This window comes from Suncus etruscus, chromosome 6 (genome assembly GCF_024139225.1).
Source record: "Suncus etruscus isolate mSunEtr1 chromosome 6, mSunEtr1.pri.cur, whole genome shotgun sequence".
NCBI classification, from domain to species: Eukaryota; Metazoa; Chordata; class Mammalia; order Eulipotyphla; family Soricidae; genus Suncus; species Suncus etruscus.
Genome location: NC_064853.1, coordinates 107,483,364 through 107,503,317, shown reverse-complemented (window position 1 = coordinate 107,503,317; position 19,954 = coordinate 107,483,364). Strand labels below are relative to the sequence as shown.

Genomic DNA, 19,954 nt, shown 5'->3' with positions numbered 1-19,954 from the left:
TTTAAGCACTTTGTGCTCAGGATTCTTTCCAGGATCTCTGGAAGCAGCTTGTTGGCCCTCATTTTGACTTTTTATGTCTTTGCTCTGATTGTGCCTCCTACATGCTTCCCTTTGTGACCTTGGGAGACTAATGAGACAAGGACTGAGAAATTAGAGCTCTAAGAAATTCAAGTTTAGATGTCGCTTAGCTTTTCTCTTTTTCTCTCTGTGTTGAAACCATTTACTTCACTTGTTTGTATAACTATCTTCATTTTATTTAGGTCTTTGTTCAAAGAGCACCTTTTCATTAGAATAACATTTCATTAAAGTAGCATTTCAAGTAACACTTTTCTATCACTCTGATAATACCATTGAAAATAGCTGGAACCAGAGAGAACAGGGATTCAGGCATTTGCCTTGCATGCAGCCAACATCAAGCACTCCAAAAGGAACTCCCAATAAAATGAAATGAAATAAAATACCAGAGCCCCAACCCCTAAACCAGATTCTTATCTCCTTAGCTTATTTCATTTTTCATTCTCGTGTTTTTAATATGACATCGCACTTTATTTCTTAGACTAATAAAATTCTCTTTTAATTGTTAAATAAACTTAAGTTATTTCATTAAGTTAAGACTTTATTTTTTGTGGAACAAGAATTGAACTCAAGGACTCACACGTGCAAAGTTCTGCTTAATAATTTTTCCTCGTGGTCTGATATCAATTCCGGTAGCGCTTATGGAGACCACTCTGCTCTGAGGAGTTAGTGCCAGATCAGGCCAACGAGAGAGCAGTTGCTAGAGTCACCCTCATTTTGTAAAACAGGACTTCCAATTGGGGTGCATAAGTGAGGGTGTGCTCCTGTGGGCTTGCTTAGCTGTTCAGTCTCTTGCCCCTTCAGAGTGGTCCAAGGTGACAACCAGAGAAGCATGGGGTCTCAAAAAGAAAGCGGGGTCTCAAAAGAGCAGAATGCAGGATGGGCCGAAGGGCTGTCCCTACTGCCCTGGTCTCTGCTCTGTGTAGAGTAACAGCTAAATGATAGGAGAGCAATATGGTGCGACTGCAGGCAAGCTGAAGGTCCTCAAGGTCCTGGAGGCCAAGGCGGTGGCATTGGTACAGGAGCTGATGAGACATCTATAGGCTCACAGGTCCCTGAATCCCTGGGTGGCCGCTAAAAGAAGCTCTTGGTGGGCGAGCTGTAACTGAGGAGGGAACATGTGTGTCCTATGCCCAGGCCCTGTCTGATGGCTGCGAGTTGCCGCAGCACCTGGTTGAGCTTCAGGCATGAGCATGCAGGTATGCAGGAGGCATTGCAGTACCTGGCAGTGCAGAACAACGGTCTGCAGATGTAGCTCAGCAAGAACACAGCAAGCAGGCGAATATTCGCTGTCAACTTGCTACACGTTTCTTCCACCCACTGCTTGTTCAGCTTGGACAGAAATGCCTATAAATTGACCTTGCATTACAGCCAGAGCCTGCACAACAACAAGCTTCCCCCACTTCTCAAGTTTTCCACCTCAGTTCCACTCTCAGCTTGGCAGGAAACCGAGGGAGAGATCAGGGATGGGGAGGGGAAAGACCAGGATGTTATCTGAAGTGTGCCAGGAATGGATCTGAACCAGTGACCCAAGGGGGCCAGGTTCCTTTGAATAGCGAGGACAGGACACAGCCCAGAGGTCCTGCACCAGCTGAGGCCAGAGGCAGTCCCTGCTCTGCTCAGTTCTCCTTTAGGACAAGCAAGCTCCCAGGCTGAAACAGCTTTCAGTAACATACAAGATCAATATATGCAAAGTATTTAGTACAATATCCAAGCAAAAGAGTTCTAATATTGGCTGTTTTCTTTGTTATGTCTTTGTTTGGAGGCCACACTTGGCAGAATTAAGGAGTTAATCCTGGTCCTGTACTCAAGAATCACTCCTGGCAGGCCCTAGAGGATCTCTGGAATGCCAGGAATTGAACCTGCGTTTTCCACATGCAAGACAACTAAACACCCTATCTGCTGTACGATCTCCCTGAAGAAATCTTAACAATAAATTATTTTTTTCTCTCCTCAGTCAGCAATATTTTTTCTTACTGACAGTATCTTTGAATTGATCATTTAGTTACCAGCTACTGGCTCAAATTGTCTTGGTTGTCTTTATGGTAGGCAGAGAGTATTCTGGACTATGTTTCCTGCATGTAGGGGTACTGAATCTAATACAGAAAATGATGTCTAGCTACCAGAATTAATTAACAAGACTATTTGTGACCCATATATATGTTCTCCTTTCTAAGAAGACTGCAGGGTCCAAATGCAAAATTACAGCAGCTGTGTAAAGTCTGTTTAGAAAGAAGCATGCCAAGTGCCTGATAACTGTATGCTTTCTCTACTGAGATGTTTTCTGGTATTTCCATAAATCCAGGAAGGAGGATATTCAGCAGGTTAGTGCACCCTGTAGATGACGTTAAGGAAAGTTCTTCACTGTTAGGGCAATATTTGTTTGTTTTCGTTTTGGGGCCACATCCAGCAGCACTTAGGACTTAGTCCTATATCTGGACTCAGGGATTTCTCTGGGCAGTGCTCAGTGGGCCATATAAGGTGCCAAGAAAGCTACCTACTTGTTGTACTAACTCGTGAGCCACCTGTTAGGATTATAAAAAAGGATTTCCAAGGTTTACTATAACCATGAGATATTAATAAATCTAATAAATGTATTTATTTCTGAAAATCCAAATGTAAATGGCTAAAAGTACTTTCTTTAGGTGATATATTTTATGTCCATTTTCAGTTTGATTTTTTATCCAATTATTGTTTATCAACATATTCTCCAAGCAATTGTTAGAAATACACTATGTTCAGGACACTTTAGACTCCAGATAATGAAAACTATAGAGGAATGGTTGAGTCTTCAGGGTGAACAAAGAGCATGTTAGAACAAATTGTGAGGGTTTATTTTTAAAAAAATCATGAATTCTTTGCTTCTATTCTGATAAGCCACTACGTAATCTGTTGCAAAGAAGAAAACCTGTGGCTTTCTGAACTCCTAAAGCTAAGTCAGGGGATTCTCTTGAACTACTTCACTGAACTGTGGAATTTTGAGGGAGCAAGCTTACAGGGTTTGATCAAGTTCCCAGCTGATTTTTCTAGTCAATCCTTTCTTCTTCCAATATGTCTGCGTTACAAAGAAAGGCAGGCTCAAGAAATTTACTGCTTAAAATAAGGCATTCAATTCTTGAGACTTGTTAACAGTATTATGTTAACAGTATGATACTATGAGGTTGTAAGATGTGGTCATAGGGTCCACCTATTAAAAGGATAATAATAAGATTGCTGTTTTGTAAAATTGCTTTCTGGAAAGAAAAGCTTCATTTTACCAGTGCTGAAACCCATTTCTGTACCTTAATGAAATATTTATACTGAGAAGCTCCATTTTACAAATGGCATAAAAGTAATTTTAGGGTTTTTTTTTTCACATTAGTTCTCATCTGTGACCTGTTCCTATCTTTCATTTCTTAAAGCATTTTTCCAGAGAATAGCAGCCTGCAAGTCAGCCTCTTGCAGGATTTCATGACATGGATGTAAACTAAATGAGGAATTTGCAGTTAGCTTACTTGAGAGAAGTACTTGGAACAACTCCAAGCATGAGAAATCAAAAAGTAGAGGACCCAGGGGAGTGGATTTAGAGTAAATGTATTGACACAAATAAATTTTTAGGTAGGATATCATCAAGGAGACCAATATTTAGGCTTACAAATGCCACCTTCCATATTTTTTGAATCATAATATTAGAGATAAGTGCTTTTATAATTAAAATGCATCCAGATACAAAGAACCCTGGATCTGACCATTTAAACTTATTTAAAAAGAATATTTATTTCAGATATGCATTTAACTTTCATTAAATGTCTTATACATTTTCATTAAATGCCCTACATAATATCTCACATTTCTAAATAACTTTCTAACGTTTAGTTAAATAAGAACAAAGACAATCTTACTGGCTTTCAGAAAAAATGAGTGACGCTACTCTTCTACTACTTCAACTATTCCAGTTCTTCCTGCTACAATTGGGTTGTTTAGGGACCAAGTTTTGAACAAAGATGAAAGTCTCGATATGCAAGCATACTTCCTTTTTTAACTTCTTTTGTTTTTTCCTGAGTGTGAGTGCAGAGCCAAGAGTAACTCCAGGGCATTGCATGGTGTCTCCAAAGAAAATTAAAAAAAGTACTAAAACAGGCTGCTTTATTTTTTTATAATATCTTTATTTAAGCACCATGATTATAAACATGTTTATAGTTGAGTTTCAATCATAAAAAAAAGAACACCCCCCACTTCACCAGTGCAATCTTCCCACCACCTCCTCTCCCCTTGCCTATATTCAAGGCAAGCATTTTATTTCTCTCACTCACTCACGACTATTGTCATGATAGTCGTTACTATAGTTATTTCTCTAACTGCACTCACCACTCTTTGTGGTAACTTCTAATTCCTGAAAATCCTGAAAGGTAAAGGAGTTGAATCTCCTGCAACTAATTGTTCTCTTTTCTTTCTCATTCATCTCAAAGATGCCATATTGGTGACTTGAAATAATGCCTTAACCGGGGGAGGGAGGGCAGAGAGATAGCATAGCAGTAGGGCATTTGCCTTGCATGCAACCAATCCAGGACAGATGGTGGTTTGAATCCCGGTATCCCACATAATCCCCCCAACCTGCCAGGAGCAATTTCTGAGTGAAGATCCAGTAGTAACCCCTGAGCACGGCTGGGTGTGGAACCCCCCACAAAAAAAAAAAGAAATAATGCCCGAATGGAATATATAAATTGGTCAATTCTACCCACCAAAACATTTCTCTTGAGGCTTAACAGTACAAGGAATAAGATACTTGCACTACATCCAGTCAAACCTAGTTTGAATCCCTAGCAGCTCACTACCAAGTATCACTCCTGAGCACAGACCAGAAATAGTCCCAGATATTCACTGAGAGTTGCCAAAAAGATAAGAAACTCCAACAACCAAAGAGATAACCAACAAGTTATATAGTTTCTATCACTTAGTTAGGGATGCCTAGATAATTTTCTTTTTCAATTCCTAAACGTGGAAATCAGGAGCAGGATGGGCTTATCAAAATGAAGATGAAGAGAAAATTGTCATAAACACTGCCATTTGTTAGGTTTACTCCAAGGTATTTCTCTGTTAGGATACAAATGGAAATTAAATTGTTTTCTTGATTCATCTTTTCTCCAACTCATTATTTGCACATAAAAACAATCAATTTATCTATTTCCATTTTGTATCCTGTCACTTTACTGAATGCATTATTTCTAGTAATTCTAGTAATTCTAGTGGAATTTTTTTAGCTTTATTTTGTTGTTGTTTTTTGTTGTTTGGGGGCCATACCTGGTGGCACTCATCAGTTACTCCTGGCTCTGCATTCAGAAATCACTCCTGGTAGGCTTGCTGAATATTGAACCCGGTCAGCCACATGCAAGGCAAATGCCCTACCCACAGTGCTATTGGTCTGGCCTGAAGTTTTAGAGCTTTATTTATATATATATATATATATCATCCTATGGTATATACACCCAGTGGACTATTATTCTACTATTAAAAAGATTAAATTGCATGCCCTTTGGGCCAAATAATTGTTAAGGTGACTGTACTCGGTGAAATAAGTACAGAAATAAAAGACAATTACTGTAGGGCATTATTCACATATTGACTACGAATCAAACATTAAAAACAACAAAACTAGTTTCTAAAAATTTTTTCAATAAAACCTTACAGTTTTACAGGAGGGAAAGGGGGTTAGGTGCGAAGGAGGGGGAGAGAGGTCTTATTAGTAATGACAGTATAAATTTGTTTGCTAGTGTGATAATTATACATATGTCCCCATTTCATTCTATTCCATCATAAACAAATTCTAAAACAATAAATATTAAAAACAGTCCTATAAGGAGTCAACTTCTTATAGGAAGTAATCTTCATATGTAGTGAGCGGATTATGGTGTTTCACCCATAAAATTTGTTTCCCATGCAATTTACTAGGTCAATGGACATGTTTAGGGTAGCAGAGAATTGTCTTTCATTCGGGAATAAGTAAAAACTAGGGCAGGAAACTTCCTAAATTTTTCAGATGCACAATTTCTCTCTAGGATTAAATTATCTGCTCTTTTGGTTTGCTTTTTATACTAAAAAGTGAGAGCTATTTAATCTATAGAGCTGGTTGGTAGAAAATATAAAGAAAATGTCGTATTTACATTACACAACTTTTACTTATCAAATATGTTTGTGTATTTCCTTTATCTTATTCTCAAATGCTGCTTTACTTTACAATTTTACGGGGCATGTCTCAGGATTTACTCCTGACTCTGTACTCAGTAATCACTCCTGGCAGGATTCAGGGCACCATAAGGTATACAAGGATCAAACCTGGGTAGCAAAAAGCAAAAGCCCTAACAATTGTCCTATTTATTCAGCTTATCTATATCTATATTTATAATCTTTATATCTACTTTCATCTATATCATTTGTATTTACATCTATGTCTATATATCCATTCATCATACATGATGAATGGTAAAACTAGTCAGCTATATATATTATATACATATATAGGATATATATTGTTGAAGTATAATGGTTTTATTATATTACACAATTTTCTTTGTTAAAAAATAGAAATTGAGATTTTTATACAGCTCATGATAGTGACAGTCACTCCCTAGTGTTTATCTATCAGGATAACAATTGAGGCTTTTTACATTTGTCAACAACCAACCCACATCTTCCCCCTGGGAACCACTAATACTATACTAAGTCTGATTTTGATTTTTATTTTTTTGGTTACTCCTGCCTATGCACTCAGAAATTGTTCCTGGCTTGGGGGATTATATTGGACGCCGGGGAATCAAACTGCAGTCTGTCTTGGGTCAGCTTCAAGCAAGGCAAATGCCCTACTGCTGCGCCACCACTCTGGTCCCTGATTTTGATTTTTTATTGTTGTTTGTTCATTTGCTTTTTAAAAAAAAATCTTCCACTTATGAATAAAATGATGCAGCAATTTAAAAACATGACTTATTTTACTTTTATCATACCCTTAAGTTCTACTCTTGTAAATGGAAAGATTTCATCTTTTTTACAACTGAGTCATATTCTATTGCATGTCTATACTATAAGTTCTTTGTTGCTTTATTTATCTATGGGCATTTAGGTTATTTGCATATATTGGGTATTTCTTCTTCTTCTTCTTCTTCTTCTTCTTCTTCTTCTTCTTCTTCTTCTTCTTCTTCTTCTTCTTCTTCTTCTTCTTCTTCTTCTTCTTCTTCTCCTTCTTCTTTTTGTTTTTTTGGGTCACACCCAGTGGTGCTCAGGGGTCTTCCTGGCTCTGTGCTCAGAAATCGCTCCAGGTAGGCCTGGCAGACCATATGGTAAGCCAGGATTCAAACCAAAGGGAATGGCTGCATGCAAGACAAACGCACTTCCTCTATGCTATCCTTAATGCCCTTGATTAAGCACAAATTTGTTAAGAAAATAATAATACCATTTAAACAATCACCTTTAATATTTTTAATATTATTTTTATTTTAGTGTAAACTGTTACACTAAAATAGAGCATGTTAAAGGGAAATTTCTATAGTCTACTTTTTTCTTTAACATCCAAATAAACAGCCCATAAAATAAAATAAGCCTATGTGAATATAAGTAGATTATGTCCTCAGTATTTGGGAAACAATACCCTTTGTCATGATTATTAAATTGTCAAGTTCTTTATAGTGTAGAAAAGATTTAAATTTAATTATGTATGATGTTTATTAAAGCTTGGCATTTAATAAATAAGGAAAATTGTGAGGTAGCTACAGTGATGGAAAATCTTTCCTGTGAAAATTGTTTCCTAGGCAGGATATATCTTAATTTATCAACTAAATTTCATAAATGTCCCAGATCAATCCTGTAAATGTGTGTGCTTAATACTATTGAACCAATATATTTTAATGACTTTGAAAACTTTTTGTATTTAAATGCATTAGGCATTGCATCTGAAATTTTGTATATTAATACCATTTCTAAGGCACGGTTAGGTTAGTGTTATTGTTTAACTGCTTAGTTCATTTGTTATACTGTTAAAGAAGAGTAAAAACTTTAAAATACTAACAGATGAGTCATTCTCAGACTCAGTCTGCCTACAAATTGTGAAGGTAATGCAGAATTTCTTCTTTTGCCACCACTCTCAGCTCTTATTTTTAAAATTATAATTGTGGGAGTAGAGTCTAAAAATCTTATTTTATGGCCAGAAAGGTAGTAGGTATTAAGATGCTTGACTTGTATAAGGCCACGTCTGATTCAATACATATCTTTTCTCCAGCATCACCAGAAGTGACTTAAGAGCACAGAGCCAGGATCTATGCATAGCCTTGATCTCTACTGGGTTTGACCCACCAATTTTTTTAACTACCCAAAATACTAATATAAATTTAACTTGAAAATTGTATACCTGCCTAACTAAAGAGCAGGCAGAATTGCCAGATAGACAATATTTCTAAGACTGGGAAAATAATGAAGGTGACTATTAAGTTTCCGGAAGATTGCAATGATTTTCTTTTAGATTCACCAGGATTCATTATTTCAAATTACAGATTATAGGAAGAAGGGTCTCCAGATCATTGTGACTTAATTAGCAATATGAATATCTCCTAATTATGTGTCAATAAATATGTTCACATAAAATACTATTATTCTGCCTCTTTCACTAGTGATGAAGTTTTGATAATCTTAATCTTCTTATCCTTATATTCATTGTACCTTGAAAAGTGCATATCAGAGGCATTGAGTTAAGCATATCAGTGAATATATACATTTACAAATTCATCCCACAAGCACATACTAAACTCCTATGATGAATCAGGTAAGGTCCTAGGTTCGATAAGCCTGGTAATGAAGGGCACAACTGATTGAGCAAACAAAACACTCATTTGCAGGGCTGCTCTTCATAGTTAAATACAATCATGATACTGCCTTCATATCTCGCAGAGAATTTGGAAGTTCAGGAAAATGATTTCATGAAATGACTTGATGCTTTTTGAAGGAAGAATATAAAAGACAATACATAAAAGACTATTCTGTAATCCTGGAAGTAAAGATCAAGTGTTATTTGACTGCATTTTTTCTTTGAGTAAGTTCTTTTTAATAAACATGCCCAAGACAAGAACAATTTAGCGTCTCTTTGATGCTACTAAATGAAGAGCATTTTATGAAGTCGATGAAACATTATGCCAACAGTTCACTGATTATAAGATCTTTGAGATTTTTATTTCTGCTGACAGAGCTTACTCTCAGGAAATGCCACAAGCCTTACCTGATCTCTTGCTCCTTACTGGTCAAACCCAATCCAAATGTGTGATGTATGTCATAACAGGAATTACTGTCCTCCAGTGACCTAGGATATGATCAGGACAAGAACCATTTAGATCATGGTTCTCAACGAACAGTGTTCTCCCCTTTGTACCCAGATGTAGTGGTCAGAAAAATAAATTAGACTTACCCAACTTTCTGAAACCTCTTCTCCAAGTTGTCCCAAACATACCTGATTTTCTGTACTTGTATGCATCGTAACTGCAATGACAAATGTTAGAGATGTCATTCACAAAGAAAAGCTTGCCAGAGAAAGGACAGGTCATTTAATGGAAGTCCCCATATAGGAGGCATTGTCCTTGAAAGTGCTGTACTTAGGAGCCTGGCAGTATAAGAACAAAAATCCTCAGCATATAAACACATTCATTTTTGTTTGTTTTTAACAAAAACTTGAAAAGCCTTGCACTCTTACCACTTACTTTTAATTCTGGCTTCAATACAGCTCGATTTATTACAGAGTGTCTATCAGCCACCAAAAGATCATTGGGGTTCTTGCATATAGGAAACTTCAGAGTCGATAAGTAGAGGCAGATCACCTTCTTTCTAATATATTTTTGAAATTCATCCTATAAAAGACAGCATTGTTATGTAATTCTAAAAATATGTTCAATAAGTTACTCAGTCAACCAAAGTCCTGCAAAGTGCTTGTTAGTAATTCCCAAGATGTGGACCATAGACTAGAGAATTAAACTTATCCTAGAACTTGTTTGAGGTGCAAAACTCCACTCTACTCCAAACCTCCAGAAATTCTGGTGGTTGAACCAGCAATCTTTTTTAAAGAAACATATAGCCATTATAATTTTCATGATATATCATATATTATATACAGTTTCATAAATATGATAATTTTCACTCAAAACTGATGCACACTGTGCTAGATAATAATAATAATAATAATAATAACATTTTTGTGTAATGTTTTATATTCAAAAGAGAGTTTCTGGCTATCTGGATGTCTAAAATGTCTAATTTACTTTGGTGACTGGTGTAGCATTGGAATAAAGTGTGCATAAAAATATAATTTATAAGATAAATACTACTTGTTCAAAAATGGGTTAAAAGAATTAAAAAATGACAGAATGTTTAAAATGTCTCAAATACATGTTGTTTAAAAACTGGCTAATGATTCAAATATTGCATTTTAACACTAACAGCCATTGTTCATATATTGGCTTAAAAAAAAAGCACTGATAAATTTACCTCCATAAATAAATGGAGTAAATGTCCTTCATCTCTGAGTCTAAATAATCTGCAGGGTTAGTTCTGTGGCCTCCTATTTTTGCAATAAGGAACTTCTTACATACATCTTTCCTTTGCAATGTCATCAGTCATTATCGGTATCACAGATGTAACAAAGAAGGGCACTCACCGTTGTCCTTAGCAGCACAGTGTCAGCTTCTTGCAAGGAACATGGGATGCAATAGGCCCACACCCTCCACTGGGGTCTCCAGTAGAACACCAGCAGAAGGATCCCACAGGTCAGTATGGAAGCTACAAGGCAGAAAGCTCTACGAAGATTTTGAGTCTGGTAGCCAAACACCTCCTAGAGAGTACATAAAAGATGACACTACTTTTCCTATATTTCATATAAGCATATCACTTTGTTTCGAGAAACACAAAACTTCAGAAGCAGGAATTGGGCTTAAAGAGAAAAGTAGTTCAGGCTGTTTGAAGTTAGTTAGTTAGTTAGTTAGTTAGTTAGTTAGTTAGTTAGTTGGTTAGTTGATTGATTGGTTGGTTAGCTGGTTAGTAGGTTAGCTGATTAGCTAGTTGGTTAGCTGATTAGTTAGTTAGCTGGTTGGTTGGTTGGTTAGTAGTTAGTTAGTTAGTTAGTTAGTTAGTTAGTTAGTTAGTTAGTTAGTTAGTTTTGGAGCCACACCTGGTGATGCTCAGGGGTTACTCCTGCCTGGCTCTGCGTTCGGAAATCGCTCCTGGCTTGGGGGACCATACGGGATGCTGGAGATTGAACCACGGTCTGTCCTAGGTTAGTGCATGCAAGGGAAATGCGTACCTACCGCTAGCACCACCATTCTATCCCCAAGGCTGTTTGAATTTAATTGATGTATTACAGCAATAAACAGACTCATTTAACAATTCTGGCATTTGGTACTCTACCCTTTTCCATTTTCTGATAGTACCAAGACTCAAGCCCAGGGTCTCATTTGTTCAAGAAAAGTTCCTTACCACTGAGTCACATAATTTACCCATCATTAAACATGGTTTTAAAGGTTACCTCAGATTTTTATCAAATCTGTCATGTACTGGGTCATAGTTTCTTTGGGAATAAGTTTTTTTGGGGAAATTAGGCCACACCCAGTGACACTCAGGGGCTACTCCTGGTTATGCGCTCAGAAATCGCTCTTAGTGGGGCCGGGCGGTGGCGCTGGAGGTAAGGTGCCTGCCTTACCTGCGCTAGCCTAGGAGACGGACCGCGGTTCGATCCCCCGGCGTCCCATATGGTCCCCCAAGCCAGGAGCGACTTCTGAGCGCATAGCCAGGAGTAACCCCTGAGCGTTACCGGGTGTGGCCCAAAAACCAAAAAAAAAAAAAAAAAAAAAAAGAAATCGCTCTTAGCTTAGGGGACCATATGGGAAGCAGGGAATTGAACCCAGGTTAGTCCTGGGTCAGCCGCATGCAAGGCAAATGCCTTACCACTGTGCTAGCATTCTGACCCCAGGGAATACGTTTTTTTTTTTAAAACAAAAACTGTTCAAATGAATTTATTGGAGGAATCATAAAATTATGGTTATGTGACATATATTCACATATTTAGCTTTATTTAAATTCATTTTTGTTTTACAATGATTGGGAAGAATTAAAGTATAAATACACTCATAACTGCTAAAACAGTAGGATGATATAAATTAATAAATTGCACTGTGAACATGAAAGATTGTTAAAAGATCGATTATAGGTTTTTAGCCCGAGAATAACAGCTGAAATAGTTCTACTTTTAGAAAAAGATAGTTAATATTTGTTATAGGCTATGTCTCCTGAAATGTTTTAGTTATCAAGAGTTTATCAAGATGGTTTGACATCTAAGTATAAAAAATTAGGGTTATCAAAGTCTTGTGGGTTACCATAATCTAAATAATCTAAATAAATGCAGATTACTTAAATTGGGCTCCTCTCTAGAAAGACCTGTGGTATTGGATAAATCTATCTTTCAGGCAGAACAAATATCAACAAACAAGACTTTGTCATTAAAATTGTGCTTTTGTCACCATGTGAGACCCTTCCTTTCTCCTGGAATTTTCAAGTCCTATTCCATTCTTTAGCATGAGAGAGAGGTCTTGGGTCTTTCCTATTTACTTTAAAAATAACCATTACATAAATTCTTGTTAGGAAAGTAACTCCATTGGAGTGTTTATACCTGTCTGATTTGATTTTTTTTGGGGGGGGGGTTCTATCCCACCAAGAAGAACCCATAAGGAGGGGAGAGTTAAGCCCCTCCCATCTTAAACCATACTGCAAACCAACATCATGAATGGAGTAAAGTCTTGAAGTATAATTTCAGAGAAGAAAACAATCAAAACAGTAAAAAATAAAAGATTTGTTTATTTAAAACCAATATTTCACTATTTTCTGTAGTAAAATTTCACAGCATTGCTTTCTAAATTTCAGAAACTGAATTTTTACTGTATTTGAATAACCCAAAAGGAATGCTGATTATTAATAGCATTGTTACAGTTGCTTCAAATTCAGCTGTTATTTTTGTTACTGTTTTCCCTATGGTTCCGAACTCCTGTAGCTAAATCACAGAACTGAATTAGCAATAAATTGGTTTTTACTGGGTTTTGATAGCACTTTTAACATTAGAATCTCCTTGATTTTATGCTAGTTAAGATCATATTACAATAAATCTGTTGGCTTAATATCTTTGAAAACATTTTTGTCTTCATATTATCCTTTCCATAAAACATTTTAATAAAAAAATTCTGTGGCTGACAAAGACTTTAATAATAGCTGTTGAAAGTCATCCTGAATTATAATGGAAACTTTTACTAGTTATCAGCTATGTGACCTTAGGTAAATCAGATCTCCTCTAAGAAAAACTATTTCGGCACACACCCCCCCCAATTAGAAATGCATGGTTTCTCAGAGGTCACAAACCTTTTTTTTTTTTTTTTTTCAGGAAAAAATACAACGTCAATAAGCACAAATATAGAAAGCAGCCACAGTAATAAAGGATTACCACTCACACTGTATTATTGCAGAGCATCCCGGGGCAGGGGCTGTGGGGATTATTCTATTGAAAAAGACTGCAGGGGACTGTGTTCTAGTATAATAATGGTTCTACAAACACACTTCAAGGTGACTATAAATTTGGTACCCTTTTCACTCCTTTTCAAGACTATTACTTATATGAAGGATGGAGGAAGGTGTTCAATAAATTTAAGTGATGCTGTTAGTCTGTTTTGATATTATTCATATAAAGTTTATTTACTTATTTGGGTTTTGGGCTACACCTGGTAATGCTTAGGGGTTACGCCTGGCTATGTGCTCAAAAATTGCTCCTGGCTCGGGGGACCATAAGGGACATCAAAGATCAAACCCAGGTCTGTCCTGGGTCAGCCACATGCAAGGCAAATGCCCTACCACTGTGCTATCGCTCTGACCCTTGTTCATATAAAGTTTAAATGCAGCTAGGAAATGTGTATTATTTTGTAGGACATTTTTATTTTGTTTTCTTTCTATCCCCTTAAATATATGCTCATTTAAACGAATGAATTGACAAATGAATATGTCAAGTCACATACGATGTCACCATATATATGTTCTTTTACAAAGTTACTTATAGTGGCTTATTGCTCAAATTCAATTATGTGAAAAGAAAAACAAACCAGCTGAAGTTTTAGGCTAGTTTAAAGCTGAAATGAGGACAGTCATAAAGGACTTTATCTTTTCCTGCCCATTTACACATAGCAGTGTCATTGATCAACCCTAATTCTTATTCAATTATTTTGTTTGTTTGTTTGTTTTTATTTGGGGGCCACATGCTCCAAGCTTAGGGCTTACTCCTGGTTTTACACTAAAAGATCACTCCTGGTTGTGTTCAGGGGACCATATGTGTAGTAGAGGACAGAACCTGGGTCAGCCATGTTCAAGGCAAGCAGCCTATCCACTATATCTATGGCCACTTCATTCAATAATTCTTTTAGACTAAATGTCACATTATTAGCATGAAAACAATGAAATCATTATAGTTATGCACTGCTAATAACGTTATAAATAGAAATAACTATTAGGGAAAGTGATAAATTGTATCAAGAATTAAAAAATATTTTACCCTGTTGATTACTTATTTAATACTCAAAATAAGACATACTAATAAAGTATAATATTTCCTTAATTAATCTATAAAATAGAAGGTGATGTATAGAAATATATTCAGTACAGCATTATCTGTAACAGTAAAGCTAGTGGAAAATTTGAATGTAGAATGTTAATATAGACACAAGGAACATTCTATGATACAATGCAGAGTAAAGAAAAAAGAAGTGAGAATAAAATAGAACCAGGGAGATGGCTCAAAGGACTGGATTGCATATTTTGTATGATGATAGATCCCTGGATTTAATTCCCCATTGCTACATCATTCCCAAACACCTCAGAGTATACTCTGAAAACTGTCTGGCATGGTTCCAATTCCATACCCCTTAACATGGCAAGTAAATTAAGTAGTAAATATATAGGAGCATTATGAACTTTAACCCAACAATAACAGTTTTCACATGTGACCAAGTATAATTGAAAGCAAATATTTAAATTAGATAAGAGAATATACATGATATATTTAAAAGAATCACACTTTAAGTATAAAGGCACATTAAATACTACACAGCTTTAAGAAACTATGGGGGGGGGTAAAAAAAGAAACTATGAAATCATGTAATTTATTGCAACATGGATGGGACTGAAAGATATTTCATTAAATAAAGTAAGATAGAAGAAGCATAAATTAAAGGAGATATTACTTATATGTGGTGATATATTAGATACATATTATATGTATTAGAAAAATGGATGAAGAAATGTAATCATTTAAAAGAGGGTATGTCTAGATCACTCTTAGCCAAAGATTATAGGGAGAAGGAAAAAAATAGAGTGGAGAGGGAAAGAAATAGAAAATGAGAAATAGTGGAGGTTAGGTGTCAAAGGAACACAACTTCATCAGTGGTGTTAAGGAATAATAGACCTAAATATCCAAACCAGAGTTAACACTGAAATCATGAGATACAAATCTTACCAACAGAACTTATAAAAGGTGCCTATCAAAATGGCGGACTTGGAAGAAGTATGGTTGGGAACTTAGAAACATTGGTGGAGAGAAGTTAACACATTTTAGTAGTATTGGTGCTGGAACTATTATACATCTAAAATTCAACTATGAATAACTTTTTAAATCACAGTGCTTTGATTAAATAAAAATTAGAAATAAATAACCATAAGGACAGATTAAAGAATAAGATGTAGGAAATACACAATAAAAGATTAATAAGAGATAATTCACATAACTGTATTAAGACAAAGTAACTGTATAGAAGACAAAGTAGACTTAAGTTGAGAAAAATGTTATTTCATAAGCTAAATTACAATTTTCATAACGCAGAAATATAAAACAATGCTAAATATTATATAAAAAGATTTAACATAGAGATATTAGGGTTGGATAACCAACATGCCCAGAGCCTGTAGTCAGTCCTTTGACACTATGCTTCATGATAGAGATACCCTGTATCTTTTAGGCCAATGGAATTTCCTTTTTTTCGTTTGTTTGTTTTGTTTTGTTTTTGTTTGGGGAGGGCACACCCGGTGTCACTCAGGGGTTACTCCTGGCTATGTGCTCAGAAATCACTCCTAGCTTAGGGGACCATATCAACTCAAGTCTGTCATGGGTCAGCCAAGTGCAAGGCAAACACCCTACCACTGTGTTACCATTCTGACCCTGGAATTTCCCAAATTTCTAATTACTTAGATTCTAGATAGGGGTTTTAGCCTTTTTTAATAGAACCATGGAACTTAAATCATTTCAATCTGTCTCATATTTCTATGTCTTCCTACAAATTGAGAAAAAAAATGTGGATGGGGCTCAGGGGCCAATTGGTCTCAGGAACATTGAGTGAAAAAAAGGGTTAGATTTAAATACCCATGCCAAAGTCAAGGACAATAGAATCAAGACACTGAAACTACAACAAGCTGAACAAAAATGGACCTGTTAAACTGGTAGTCCTGGGAGTTAGGAGTGGTAGTATGGGATTTTTGTGGGGAACTATGGTGGAGGGAGGTCAACACTGGTGGTGGGAATGACCCTAAATCACTGTCACTAAATACCTGGAATACAACTGTGAAAGATTTATAATTCACAATGGTCTCAATAAAAAAATAAAACGTTTCAAACTTTTGAAATAGGAACCAGAAAGATAGCACAGCATATAGGACATTTCTATTGCAAGTGGCTAACCTAGTTTTGATCCTTGGCAGCCCAAATAGTTCCTGAGTAAAGAGCCAGGAATAAAACCCAAGTATGCCCAGTGTGGCCCCCAAACAAACAAAATTATTGTCAAACAAGTTGATAGAATTTAAGTTCATTAAAGACTACCCATCTAGCTGAAAAATAAGCAGGCCTCCCCTTAAAAAATTAATAACTGAGGAGGTCCAAATATACCCATTAGTTTAATTGTTATTACAAATATAGAAAATTATTTTCCAGACTACATAATTCTTTTTAATGATCCATTAAATATTTACCTAAATTGCTATATTCTGTAACCTAAAATGTAACATTAGCTAGAATTTTAAAATTTAGGATGAAGAAATATTTGTGCAGCTAGGGAGCTATCTTGACAACATGGATGATTTTTTAAATAATTTATGGAGACTTTGTGATGTATAATACTATTAATTACAGTATCATACATCCATCTTTCCAACATCATACCCTCCACAAGTTTTCTATTTCCTTTGCCAAGATCCCAAAAGCCTCTCCAATTTATGTCCTACCTCCCAATACCTAAAACTTAGTTTTAAGTTATCAAATCTATGATTCTGTTGCCTTTGGTCATTCACTGCTTCCTTAGAACATATATCTAAATCTCACTCTTTTCCTTCTTACTCAATTTTCTCTGCATTATATTCTTCTCTGTCCATATAGCAGCAAGTCACATAATTTTTGGAATTTCTTAGAGTTTTATAGCATTCTATTGTAGTGGTAGGAATTAACCATAGGCTTCACACATAAAAAGGATTAATTCCATTGAATTATCTCTCTGGCCCCGACATGAATGAATATTTAATAAAAATATGTCTGAGAAAATAAAATCATACTAATTATATATGACATTTAAAATTAAAATTAAAATACATTAACAATACATAAAGAAAAAATTGCTACAGTTTCAAACTAAAAAAAAGTTTAACGTACATCACATGAAGGAACATAGAAAACACTGTATTATATATAAAGGTTGCCAGGAGACTAAGAGTTTCTTTGGGGGAGGGACAGGTGATATATATATATATGACAGTGATTCAGGCTTACTCCTGATTCTGTGTACAGGTAGTAACTCCTGGCAGTACTTTGGGGATTACACATGATGCTAGGGACCTAACCAGAGTTATCTGCTTGTAGGGCAAGTTCTTTAAGCTCTGTACCATCTCTCAGGCCCCCAAAGGAACCTTAAAGTAATTTTGTATGTACTGATGCATATTAGCTAGTTTTACTATGGTCTTTTCACAGTATAAAACAACTGTGCTGTACACATATTATATAATATAATATAATAAATATAATAAACATAACATAATATAATAATATAATTTTCTGTTAATGCCCCATCAATGAAATATTTTAATTACATATTCTTATACTTTAAAAATAAAATTTCCGGGCCCGGAGAGATAGCACAGTGGTGTTTGCCTTGCAAGCAGCCGATCCAGGACCAAAGGTGGTTGGTTCGAATCCCGGTGTCCCATATGGTCCCCCCGTGCCTGCCAGGAGCTATTTCTGAGCAGACAGCCAGGAGTAACCCCTGAGCAATGCCGGGTGTGGCCCAAAAACCAAAAAAAAATAAAAAATAAAAAAAAATAAAATTTCCAATGAATATGATAATATGGAAAATTTTCACAAACATTACACTGAGAAAATGAAGTATCCAGATCAACCCACTATTTTATTTATATTAGGTTCCAAATTTAAAAGAAATACTACTGGTAATAGTCATTAAACTATACATATTTAATATCTGTAAACTTAAAGTGTACTCTATGATATCACTGTATTTATATATCAAACAATCAGTTTTAGAAAAATGGATTCCAGTCTGTTTATCAGACTCTATTCCAAGTAAATGGAGTTATTTTAATTAATTTAATGGGAGTAGACTGATAAATAATAATAGGAAACTGTGAGAAGTGAATGAAAAAGGAGAGAGCCAGAGAAGGGACTTCTTTGAAAAATTAGAGTTTTGGTGATCCTAAGAGTTTAGCTCTCGGGGCCGGGCAGTGGCGCAAGAGGTAAGGTGCCTCCCTTGCCTGCGCTAGCCTTGGACGGACTGCGGTTCGATCCCCCGGCATCCCCTATGGTCCCCCAAGCCAGGAGCGACTTCTGAGCACATAGCCAGGAGTAACCCCTGAGCGTTACCGGGTGTGGCCCAAAAACCAAAAAAAAAAAAAAAAAGAGTTTAGCTCTCTCCTGGTATAAATATTGGAAAGTTTTAATTTAATTCAGGCAAAGATAAGATCATATCCTTAATGAACTTAATATGAATATTATAGAAGAAATTTCTCTGAAATATATACTTACTGTAAAAGGCATGTCTTCAGATATCAGCAGGATGTATTTACCCTTTCTGTTTAAGAAAAGAGTGGCCAGAATATGGTACAACTGTTAGAGTGAAAGTCAGGGTCCCAGAAAAATAAGACTTGAGCCACACTGCCCTTTCACTGACCACTGCACTGCACTGGCACTGCTCTGTTTTCCAAATGTCACAGTGATGAGTCCCAGAGCCTCCTGAACACTACTTTGTAGATCCCCCCAAAATAAAGAATAAAGAAGGGAGGGAAACTCCCCCATAGGTGAATGGAAACAGATCCATTTGGCCACCAAAGGGAGGGACCAACTCACCATACCACAGTCTGACTTGCTCACATTGTTTTTTTTAGTCAATAAGTCCCAAAACAACACAGAAAATACCAGAACACTTCAAAAATCACAATGGGAAAAAAACGCAGACCACCACCAAGTTTAGTGAATGACAATGGTATTTCAGAAGACTCAGTACCAGCCATCAAAGTAGCTGCTCTAATAAGTTTTCAGAGGGTAAATGTGGAGGATGTTCAAAGAATTCGAACAAACCATGGAACAAACAGAATGAAGAGCCAGTAAGATTCAAGAGGATATGAAAGCAGAAAAAAAAAGAAAAGAAAACTTCAAACACAAATAACAGGATTGAAAACCTTGGTAGGCGAAATAAAAAACTCACTGGAAGTTCTCACCAGCAGAGTAATAGCTGCTGAGGACAGATCAGTGAGCTAGTACATGAGCTGTACAACACCTCCATACAACAGAAAAAAATTGAAAAGAGCC

General features: G+C 36.1%; 1 protein-coding gene across 1 annotated transcript in view; it reads right to left on the bottom strand.

Moving 5' to 3' along the window:
- ATP13A5 (ATPase 13A5) overlaps window positions 1-19,954 on the bottom strand; it is a 140,534-nt gene that overhangs the window by 108,706 nt on the left and 11,874 nt on the right. Inside the window, exons 2-5 of the mRNA XM_049775922.1 lie at window positions 10,736-10,909; window positions 9,786-9,932; window positions 9,497-9,567; window positions 9,311-9,391 (exon numbers count right to left, since the gene is read on the bottom strand). Of these exons, the coding sequence (XP_049631879.1) occupies window positions 9,311-9,391; window positions 9,497-9,567; window positions 9,786-9,932; window positions 10,736-10,909 (473 nt within the window). The remainder of the gene's footprint in view (window positions 1-9,310; window positions 9,392-9,496; window positions 9,568-9,785; window positions 9,933-10,735; window positions 10,910-19,954) is intronic.